At 43.9% G+C, this 11,697-nt stretch overlaps 1 protein-coding gene across 2 annotated transcripts; it reads right to left on the reverse strand.

The window, feature by feature from the left end:
• Positions 1 to 1,302: 1,302 nt before the first annotated feature.
• Kin (Kin17 DNA and RNA binding protein) lies at positions 1,303 to 11,656 on the reverse strand. 2 transcript variants are annotated; one of them, NM_001109529.1, is made up of 5 exons: positions 11,496 to 11,656; positions 8,710 to 8,804; positions 4,006 to 4,049; positions 3,798 to 3,920; positions 1,311 to 2,283 (listed from the first exon to the last, which is right to left on the reverse strand). In NM_001109529.1, exons 1-5 carry the CDS (start codon positions 11,607 to 11,609, stop codon positions 1,481 to 1,483), a joined length of 1,179 nt encoding a protein of 392 aa, NP_001102999.1. In that variant the 5' UTR covers positions 11,610 to 11,656; the 3' UTR covers positions 1,311 to 1,480. The 2 variants fall into 2 exon arrangements, with proteins under 2 accessions (XP_063132818.1, NP_001102999.1); XM_063276748.1 differs by lacking the exons at positions 4,006 to 4,049; positions 11,496 to 11,656 and having other exon boundaries at positions 1,303 to 2,283; positions 8,710 to 8,803.
• Positions 11,657 to 11,697: the final 41 nt, after the last annotated feature.

An 11,697-nucleotide genomic window follows, 5' to 3' on the forward strand; every position in this document is an offset into this window, starting at 1 on the left:
AACCCCATAGTGTAACTCAGGGGACGAGACTTTACTAGTTGGCATTTCAACATCACCTGCGAAAGTAACTTTATCAGTAACTAATTGTTCATAAAATTGAGAGGCAGTCAGATTAACCACCTTTTTGTCTCATGTGGCCTGTGCTCACAAGTTTGGCTCAAGTATCAATCACACAGTTACCATGAAATCAACTAAATGTGCACCTTATCTTAAATGATTGGAAACCTCGTTTGAGAAAAATGCATCTTAGCTGAGACTGCACCTTAGTCAGAAGTTTGTTTTCGGTTTTTAAAACCGTGTTTTAAAAGTGATTGTGAACTAAGTCCGCTTTCTTTAGGGTAAAGACTATAAACGCAAGCGGCTGGAAAGTTGGCTCGGCAGTGAAGGGCACTTCTGCTTTTGCAGAGGGGTCCAAGTTCAGTTTCCGGAGCTCCCAGGTCATTTTACTCCATTACTCCAGTTCCAGGGGATCCAGTGCCCTCTTCTGACCTCTGCAGGCCTGTACACATGCTGTACACACACACACACACACACACCACACCACACACACACCATAGTTCTTTAAAAAAATACATATATATATATATATATTCATTGACGGACATTACAAGGATTATTTCACGCACATATAGATGTGTGTGTGTGTGTGTGTGTGTATGTGTGTGTGTGTTTAAAGAACTATGAACCACTAGTTAGACACTACTAGATCTAATGTGTATTCTAGGGCAGTTCTTTCTCCAGTAGGGCCCAGAGAAACCAAAGGTTGGACACACATATGACTTATTTTACGTGTATGGGTATTTGGCCTGCAAGGACGTCTGGACAGCATGTCATGAAGTGCTCATGAAGGCCGTAAGAGGGCAGTGGATCTGGGACTTGAGTTACAGATAGCTGTGAGTCACTGTGTAGGTACTGGGTATTCAACATGGATTCTCTGGAAGAACAATCAGTGCTCCTAACTCCTGAGCCATCTCAACAGACTCTAAAGGATTTTAAAAAATGCTGGTCTTGGGTTGAGGATTTAGCTCAGCGGTAGTGCGCTTGCCTAGCAAGTGCAAGGTCCTGGGTTCGGTCCTCGGCTCTGAAAAAAAAAATGCAAAAGAAAAAATGCTGGTCTTATTCTAGCAAAAGAAAAGTCACTTCAGTGACTTCAGAATCAAGGTCAAGCTTGCCCGACTAGTAACAGTTGCTACTGTACTTTAAGAATTTGCTATTTTTCTCCAAATTCTCTTACATGACACTTTACAATAATATTCTGTAATGATGGTAAAAATCCATCAGGAAAACAGAACAAAGATAAAATGACACTTAAAAAAAATTAGATTTTATTATAAATTTACCCAAACAGCTATCCAGTGGTATTTAAATAGATGACTTTCTTTATAAACAAATCCCCTAACACAGTAGAGTTACACAGTGCCGTGGCTAACATCAATTTGATGCTTTACAATTTCAATGTGTTATTAACAAATTGTCAAACTCAAGCAAGTTTAGATATGTCTTCATACTGAATACCTTCAAGTCTGCGCCCTTTCAAAGGTCCCGTTTCAATGACTATCGTGGCTGAAAAAGTCTTTTCATTGATGGACTCGAGGGTGCCTTCATTTCCTCTGTAGCCTCCGTTTAAAACTAGAACTCTTTTCCCTGGGGCTGGAATGACTGTCTCTAAATGAGTCTGGTCCAGTTTCAGCCTGTCTCCGGAGTCAGTCATCTTTACCACAGCTGTGTATCTGTCAATCACTTCCTTAACGACCCCTTTCTTCTTGTGGTATTTCTCCCCAAGCTTCTTCGTTATAATTTTCACAATGATCCCAGGCTGTAACCAGGAGTCTGTCCGTGCGGTCCTTTTCTTTTCCTCCTCAATCTCCATGATCTCATCCAGGGCAGACTTCTTCTTCTTCTTCGCAGGCTGAGCTGAGCTCTGTGAAGACTCTTTCCGCCTCACGGATGCTGTGCTCCCCAGCATCTTCAGTGCGCTCGGTCCCAGCGAGCTTGACTTGGACGTTGTTGCTCCCGCTGAGCTACCCGCTCCTTTATTCAGATTGAACGTGACCTTTTCTTCATCATTTTCTCGACTTAACTCTGTAAAGACAGGCGTCTCCTGCTCTTTCCCTTCTAGGCCTCTTCTCACCTGCTCCTCAATGAATTTGGCAGTTTTTTCTTCATCGTCAAGATCTTGCTTCTTCTTTTTTTCTAATTCCAGTTGCCGACGTATAGTTTCTGGGTCTCTGTCTATGTACTGAATGTACCAGCCTTTTGGTGTCTCATCCACTTTACACAAGCCTTAAAAAAAAAGTCAAAATGGCAGCATGACTATCTAGATCCAGAGTAAACTACCATGGAGAGTTCCCACCTCTGCACATTCACCCACTCAGTAACTCCAATCACTATCCACAATCACAAAGACCTGAGACAGGAGTTTCCACTTCCGTGCTCACACAACTGCACTGAGGTAACAGGTAACGAGAGACACAGAAGGAAATACTTTAGGAGCAGGAGCAACTATTCAACTACACCAGAGTCTCTGCTGTCTGATGAATATTAATCTGTTAACTCAGAATGAAGTCACATACTAAATAAGCAAAATATTGACACCAAGCTCCTGTCTTCCTAATTTCTCATCATGTAGAGATTAGAAATGAGAAAGAGCAAACTTGACCACTAACGTCAGGACAGAATGCGAAGCATTTCCTATGCCATAACCCTAACACTTAGGAGGCTGAAGCTGGAGTTCCAGGCCAACTTGGGATACATACTGAGTTCTAGAGGAGCTTGGAGTACAGTGTGAACAAACTACTGTCTCAACTAATGAAGAAAAAAAAAAGGAATGAAGGAAGGAAAGATAAATATGACCATAAGAAACAGTAGAAAGTTATTAGCAGTAATAACTTTTCTAATAATAACTTTTATTATGTTATTGTGTTATGTGTGATACACATGTTTATGTGTGGTGTGATGTGTGTATTTGTGTGATGTACACATATGTTTGTGTGGAGGTTGGAAATTTTCAATAATCTGAAAGGTGTGCCCTAAGGATCAATTTCAGGCCATCAGACTGATAACAGTTCTTACCCAAATGCAAACATTATGGTTCGGATACAAACGTCTCCCAGAGCTCATGTGCTGAGAGCTTGGTCTCCTTCATTGTCAAGTGACTGGATCTGCAGGCCCAGACTCCATCAGGGAATTAATCCATTCATGGACTCCTAATCTGAGAGCACCGTTGGGAGGTGGCAGAGACTAACAGGTAGGTCCTGGCAGGAGGGAGCAGGCCCCCATGCGCCATGCTCCAGAAGGGCACAGCTCACCGCAAACCCCTGGCCCCTTCTTTGCCTTGTCTCATGGTTCTGCTCCATCAGGTGCTCCCTGACACGATGCTTTCCCTCACTACGGCCTAGCAGCACAGGTGCCAAGTGGTCGTGAGCTGAATTCTCAGGAACTGGGAGTCGAAACAGATTGTTCTCGGGTGTTGTGTCACTGTGACGAAAGTGCCTATGTGCACTGTCAAAAGAAGTCCTCAGGCTGGCTACTGCAGCTTTAAAGTCTGTAAGCCCAGCACCCAGGAAGCAGAGGCAGGAACGTCGGAAGTTCCAGTGCAGCCTGGGCTATGTAAGGCCCAATTTCAAAAGGAAACAAAACAACGTAAGTGGCATATAGTAAGCTCACCTGAGGGACAGTACAGCCTCCTGCCTTTCTGATTGCTCTACATATCCTCCTTCTATAAAATCAGAAACAGGAAATGACGTCTCCCCTAGAAACTGAGCCATGGATCACCAGTTCCCGTTCGTTCTTCTTACCCTCTCTGCCCAGCCACTTGGTAAAGTCAGTCAGCGTCTCCCACTGAGTGGCGTTCATGTGGATGTGCTCTCGGTGGCTGATGTATTCATTGTAGACAATGTTGTTGTGGACTCTCTTAGTGCCTGAAAACAAAATATGACACTGTTGAGCCTGAAAAAACCCACACAATTATGAAATTATTATTTCTATAATATTTAAGATGGTTACCAAAGCGTCTTCTCAGAAGTTCCAGAAAGTCATTTCGGAATTCCCTAGTGAAGAAAGAAAGCCAGAGAGCCATTAAGGTACTGGCTACAAACATAATGTGCCATCTTCCTGAAGTCTGGGCAATCACAAACTTTAGTGACCAATCACCTACATTACCATGTGCCACAAACCTCTAAGAGAACAGAGAAAGATCTGCAAAGATTGGCTTTCGAAGGAAAGTGGTAAGTCAGCCTGGAGTTGAGCTGTCTGGCCTTAGTAAAGCTAGCACACGAGAGAGGATCCCCCCAGGGTCCCTGTGCCGATGACTCCAGTGTAACAATACACTCTGTCCAGGTGAGGAGGGACACACCTCACCTAAGCACTTCCAATAAAGCCAACTGAAAAGGAAAGTAAGAGGACATCATTAACAAATTTGAGAACATTATCAGAGGCGATTTTAATATGGACAGTGAACTATAACTCAAAGGTCAAAATGGAAGGCCATTGTTCCCGGTTAACAGTCATGAACACAGGGTGTTTGAGACATGACACTTAACCTACTTAGGCAGAAATCTGAGAAGAGAGATGAGGATGTGAGGAACTTCCCACAGTGAGAAGTTATGTCTGGAAGATGAGGTCTAGCCAAAGTTTTGAATCATCTTGAATGTCATGTTATATAGATCTAATTTTAGGCAGGCACTAGAAAACCATTCAAACTTAGTTTGAAAATTAGTAAGTTAAAACTGTAATTTGAAAGATGATCAGTATTATACTGTCCTAAAGAGGGGCTAGCAATATGGTTTAGCCAATAAGAGCACTGGCTGATCCTTGTGAGGACTCAGGTTTGATTCCCAGCAAACACACGGCTGCTCACAACTGTCTCTTACTGCAGTCCCAGGGGCTTCAACAGCCTCCTCTAGTCTCCATACAGGCAAGACACACACATACATAAAATAATCAAAGAAAAATGAAATAATAGTTACAAGAAAAAAAAAGCCAGATCACAAAGACAAATATGTTTTCTTTCATATGTAAAACCTAGATTTAAAGTTGTGTGTGTGTGTGTGTGTGTGTGTGTGTGTGTGTGTGTGTGTGTGAGAGAGAGAGAGAGAGAGAGAGAGAGAGAGAGAGAGGAAAATGAAGCTGATAGAAAACATGTGACATGACAAGAGAGGAGTACATTACTTGGGGGGAAGGGATGGGACGAGCAGTGGAGAAGGGAGGGAGGCAGGCCAGTAGGGAACTGTCAATTATGAGTAGAATAGCACATTTGAAAATGCCATGAGGAAACCCATTACTTTGCTTGCTATCTTAGAACAATGCAATCTATACACAAACCATGTACAAAACAGGAAGTGGATGAAAGGAGGAAAGAAAGTGAGGGAGGGACAAAGGATAGGGACACTGGATTCTCAAGTTATGCTCCCCAAGCCAGCAGCACATCATCAATTGGGAATGTCATGGAATCACAAAACCTATGCCCCATCCGAGATCTCCTCAATGGGAAGATGGCTGTGGGTTCCGCCATTGCTATAAACTCTAAGCTAATCTGTGCATACAGTTCTTTGTAGAACATAAGAGTGATTCAAGTGAGAAGTGCTGAGAATCATTACTGGGGCAGAAGGATGCCAGTGGACTAGGGGTTCTATGAGCTGACAAGGAGGTCTGGTGGATAAACAAAGCTAATAGAATACTGAGTTCAACTTCAGAAATGCTGACTCTAAGGCCAGCGAGATTACTTACTCGGTGGCTTAGAGAACTTGTTGTTCTTGTGGAGGACCCAGGTTCAATTCCCAGCTCACAACTATCCTAATTCCCATTCCAGGGATCCACTGCCTCTTCTGGCCTCCACGGGCACTAGTCATGAGCATGCTATACACATGTTCATGCAAGCCAAACATTCATACACATAAAATTAAAAATTTAAAAATAGAAATAAATAAATAAACGCCAACTCTGAACAAGCTTTCAGAAAAGCAGAGCTGTCAAGGAAAAAATTCATCTGTAACTCAGGACGATTGTTAAAAATGAACATTAAGATTTAGAGGGGGGAAAGATTTAGGAGACACCTGACCATAAAGGCAAGAGTTAAATGGTTGTGACCTATGGTGACTCATGACTTAAGGTGACTGTGGGGTGACACAAAAAGATCAGAGAATCATCCTGAAGAACTTTCTGAAAATCAAGGTGCTAAAAGGAGGGAGTAGAAGTAAGACTGCCATGAATGAAGGCACAGAGAGAGGTATGTCAGTTAGGAGTTATACTCGATCCCCTCAGGACAGAGCACAGATGAAGATGGGAAAAGCCCTAGTGCCTTCAAGGGACAGAGGGCCTCCAGCAGACAGTGGCATGGACAGGAGGGAGAAAGGAGGTCAAGGCAGAAGTGTGTAGCACTTGCCACAGTGTTCTTGCCCAATGCGTGCCTGAGCATCCAGTGGTATTCAAGATGGTGTTAGGTAATTCGCAGACTACTTTTGCATTTGTCGTTGTGGTTTTTATCAGAGATTAAAAGCAATGGAAAGAAAATGGGCTTCATGGAAGACAGCTGTCATGCCAGCATCAGGGAGGCTCCGAGAGGAGGACTGACCTGAATCTGAGACCAGCCCGTACTTCATAGAGAGTGCCAAGTCAGTCAGGACTACATAGTAAGACCTTGCTTCAAAACACGAATGAATGAATGAATGAATGAATGAGTGAATGAATGAATGAATGAGTGAATGAATGAATGACATTTTTAAGATGGAAGGTAAACCCACCAGCAGCTTAGCATCCAAAGCAAGGTCACAGGTAGTGGGTGATCTCAAGCATCCGACAGTGGGTGTACTCTGTAACACCATGCCAACAACCGGAAAACTGAGACGAGCTTTACCTAGACTCCCGTGGAGCAGTAACACTTGGCTGTGTCACATCCCAGCCTTCAATGCCACCTTGCTAACGTGCTGTGGTGAGTGCAAGTTACGAGGAACTGCTGCCACTGTGCTCACAGCTGCTGTGAGGACAGCAGCCATAAAACCGAGCTGGGACCTGACTTACTCTCACGAGGAATAAGAAACCAAAAGACCATTATTCCTAACTGCGCATCTGGCATACATGTTCTCAGAATTAAATAAGAACAGCCACTGTGCTGTGATGACAGGCTTGAGCTTCTGAGTCACGATTAGAAATGTACCAAGTAGGGCCTGGCAGTGCGAGCTCAACGTACCTCGCCACCCAGGAGCTGCTCTGACATCTGTGTTGCCATTAGTGAGTGCGATCGGATGACACTGGACGATAAATGAGTCCACTATTAGAAAGGAAGGTTTTTGGAACTCAGTCACCCAATACTTTTCAGACTAAGATGCATTCATTACAAGACCATTTGGGTGTACAAGATCCACCCAAAATGTGGACCAGTGGATGCTAACTCAACAGAATGCCCACTGTCCTGGTTTTGGACTCAGTGCCATAACTGCTCCCAGAACCTGGCACGCACTACCTCAGCGCTTTCCTCATCTGACAAACCATCTCTGCTAAGGCTGAGCTTCCCTTATATCCCCAATCAAACAATATTTTGTAACAGGCTAAATGGACAAGGAAAGGTGAGAACCAAGTCGCCTTTTAAGTGAGATAGTGAAGACATTTGTAAAAATGGGAATATAGTATACTGCTTTGGTTTGGTTTTTCTAGCATTTGTGAGACTGAAGCAAGAGGATTTTAGGTTCAAGACTATCCTTGGCTGCACAGTAAGACCCTGTCTTAAACCAAGAAAAAAAGGGGGGAGGGGGGAATAGAGAGATGGCTCAGTGGTTAAGAGCACTGACTGCTCTTCCAGAGGTCCTGAGTTAAAATCCCAGCAATCACATGGTGGCTCACAACCATCTGTAATGGGATCTGATGCCCTCTCTTGGTGTGTCTGAAGACAGCTACAGTGTACAGTCTAGCTAGTGGCTTGCCCAGGATCCGCTGTCACTGTTCCTGAGCACTGGGATTCAGGGCTACTTGCCATACCTGTTTGGCTGTTCTGTGGATGCTGGGGACTGGAGCTCTAGTCCTCAAATGGGGTTGGCACGCACTTTATTCAAGGTGTCTTCCCCCAAGACCCCATTTTATTTGAACATATGGTAAGCACACCAGTGTTTTTAATGGACTAATAAATAATATTTGCAATTTCTTCAGATTTAATTTCAAATGTCAACACATATAACCCATAGAAACAAAAGCCTTTTGGTATCTTCAATCACATGTATAAAGTGGTCCTCAGAAAAGATTTAGAAGTTTGGAAAAAAAAAAAGAAAAAGACTAGTACTGCTAATAATTGTCAGAAAAGCCTTATTAACACTAGATGAGCTTCTGCGCCCTTTAGAAGTATTAACTCACTCCATCTTCTTCCAGTCCTACACAGGAGCCCAAGAGTTGAATGAGGGGCCACTTACGTGCCATTATACCCATGATGTACCTAAAACACAGGAAAACGCAGAACACTCATCCCAAGGGCTGCCCCAAAGCCCCTGGGTGGGGGGAGCTGAGGCCAGGCAGAGCTGAAGTGAAAGGCAGGAAAACAGTTCCAAGATGCATTGCTAACAATGTCGCCCTGTGGTTAATTTTGAAAGAAGGTAAGGACAATGATGAGACTACAGCCGTCTGGACACACAGGGACAAGGACCTACAATATATACAGTATATGACGCCCTTCCCTTCCACGCCCACTGAGTAACCTTACAGGGTAAGGGCCTTTCAATTACTTACTCTGAAAAATAATCCATAAACTGCTGAGGATTTTCTGAAGCCAGCAACAGCTGTCTTTGATGAGACTCGGACATACAGTGACACTTGAAACCATTCTACAAAATAGGCAAAGCAGGCAGTTATTCTTTCTACAGTCTCACACTGGGGCTAGAGACAGTTACGTAGTTAGGAGAACAAGTCACTCTTGTGACGGACCTAAGGTCAGTACCCAGCACCTGTATCAGGGTGCTCACAACCGCCTATGGCACCAACCTCAGGGATCCAACACCTCTTCTCACACACGCAAAGAAACAAAAGCATACGTCTTGGTATATTTCTACTACCTATATTTGAACCTGAAATTTCAATAGTACATATGTAGTAGAAATGAAAAAATAACCCTATATATTCCAACATATAGATTCTCTGTCACGTGTGTTCTTTCTCCCCACCCACCCCCACCCCTCTCTCTTTCTCTTTCTTTCTCTCCTGGCCTCCATGGGCAAGCAACTGTACACACATAGACACACTGGCAAACATATCATTAAACGTAACCAGCGTTCTCTGCCTAATCCTTTTCTTCTTGGCTGCCTAAGTGGAGAGACTGATGCCACAGAGTTGTGTACTGCACCCTCGTGATGGTGAATGACTTTGTTCTGCCTTCTTTCTCTAGTTCTTGGAACTCTTTCAGTTAGATTAGGTTCAGGATGTCAGTAAACATTTTGGGGAAGACCGATTTATGGGTGGTCCCATGTGTGCCATGGAAGGAAGTCCTCAGAGTCTAAGATTCATGAAGAAACGTTAGAGGTGACAGCCTAATTACAAAGTAATATTAGAAAGGACTCTATCCTAGGAGTTACAAGGGAATTAGTAAGAGGGGGAAAATAGTTTAAAAATGTTTTTTAAACAAAGAAGTAATGAGGTGGGCATGGGGGCATACACCTTCAGCATAAGGCCTAGAACTTGTGACCCTCATCTCTGCCTGTGGAGTGCTGTGACTCCAGGTGTGTGCCACCACGTCCAGCACCTGTTTGATTATCTCAGATGTTCTTCTGAAATTACATTCTCATACACGAGCAGTTCAGTTAACTGTTTTCTTTGTGGGCTCTGTTGACTCTGGCTGGCTGTCCTCAGGCTTACTCACTGTCTTCCCTACTTCAAAAGTGGTCAAGGGGAGGAGGCGGTTGGCTCTTACATGTTCCCTTTCCTCTTCCTATCTTGAAATACCAGGAAAACTGAGAGGAAAGAAGATCAGAGCCATGATATCCCACCTACCCCTCTTAAACCATTCCTTAGGGCTCTAAAATTTAATAACATTTCGATTTATATTTTAATTTATGGAATGCAATACTGGTCTTTGATAGCAGGTTTCTTTTCTCTTTTTTTTTTTTTTTCTTTTCTTTTTTCCGGAGCTGGGGACCGAACCCAGGGCCTTGCGCTTGCTAGGCAAGCGCCCTACCACTGAGCTAAATCCCCAACCCCGCAGGTTTCTTTTCAAGTAAGACTGAAATAACCATTTCTTTCAGGCAGTGCACAAATTAGGCAAAAATTGTAGGTGGCCCACAGATAACTAAAAGGTTAAGAAATGAGCTGGGTGGTGGGTGGTGGAGCACACCATTAAACCCAGCATTTAGAAGGTGGGGTCTACAGAGTGAGATCCATGACAGCCAAGGTTACACAAACTCTATCATGAAAAATAAAAGAAACAAATAAGAAAGAAATGAGTGCAAGTAAGCCAGAGTTTTGAAGCTGGACAGTGGTGGTGCACACCTTTAGTTCCAGACTAAGGAGGCGGACACAGACAGATCTGTATGAGTTCAAAACCAGCCAAGTTCCAGGACAGCCAAGGCTACACAGAGAAACTCTGTCTTGGAAAAACATTGAACTTGGAGCACTGCTTAATAATCAAGCCTCCTGGTCCCCATCACCACCATGAGACCACCAAGAAATTATTAATATGGAGAGGGGTGGTGCTTAATACCAGCACTTGGGAGGCAGAGGCAGGTAGATCTTGTTTGAGGCTAGCCTGGTCTATGAACATGGTGAGTTCCAGACCAGCCAAAGCTACATCGACACTGTGTCCAAAACAAAATAATAAAGTGTGTATCAAATAATGTACAGGACTTTTATTAGGTTTGTTATATTGGTGGTATTTTGACATAAATTGAAATATTAATATGATTACTTGTTATGTTGATCACAATGAAGTTTTCAGGGGTGAAGGTATACTGATAGTTATATAATTTACTCTATTTCAGACAAAAAGGAAATAGGGAAAACCACTTAAGGGGTAACTTCTAGGTGTGATGAACTGCAAACCTGTCCCTTTGGAAATCCATATATTGAAACTCTAGGATAACAATAGCAAGGGGGGTTGGGGTATTTATGTCATGGGGAGTCCCTTGTCTAAAAATATCAAAAAACAAAACAACAAACAAAACAAAACAACAAAAAAGAACCTCAGTGACAACCTTGCAGGTAGGTACAACTATTACCCCTACTTTAGCAGTATTGTCCAAGCCCCTATCACTATTAAGAGGAGAAACTTGAGTTCCTAATCCTGACCCACCCCACCAGGGAAGTCTAAATGTAAAACGTCAATGCTGTACGGAGCCTAGCAAGTGGACGTGTCAGTGCGTGCTTGTCTGGGATCACTTCTCGGGGAGCTGGAGGGCGGCGCTAAGGGCTGTGAGGAAACAGACCTCAGGCGCCGAGCTGAGGAAGACTGAGCCGGAGAGCGCTCAGAGCCGAGGGTACCAGGGTCGCCGTCAGGCCCCTCGGGGTCGCGGCCACCCTGAGCCACTTACCTCGTCGCGGCATTGTTTTTGGCACATCTGGCAGTACCAGCGAAGCTTCTGCAGCCCTTTAGACTTAATTCTATTCGCGATGGCCTTGGGGCTCAGAAAATCTGACTTGCCCATGGCGACCCTGAGAGTACAACAGCGAAGCCGTCGGAAGCGGAACTGGACCCGCGCGCGGATAGGCGGGACCAAAACTGACAGCAGGAAG

This window comes from Rattus norvegicus, chromosome 17 (genome assembly GCF_036323735.1).
Source record: "Rattus norvegicus strain BN/NHsdMcwi chromosome 17, GRCr8, whole genome shotgun sequence".
Lineage (NCBI taxonomy): Eukaryota > Metazoa > Chordata > Mammalia > Rodentia > Muridae > Rattus > Rattus norvegicus.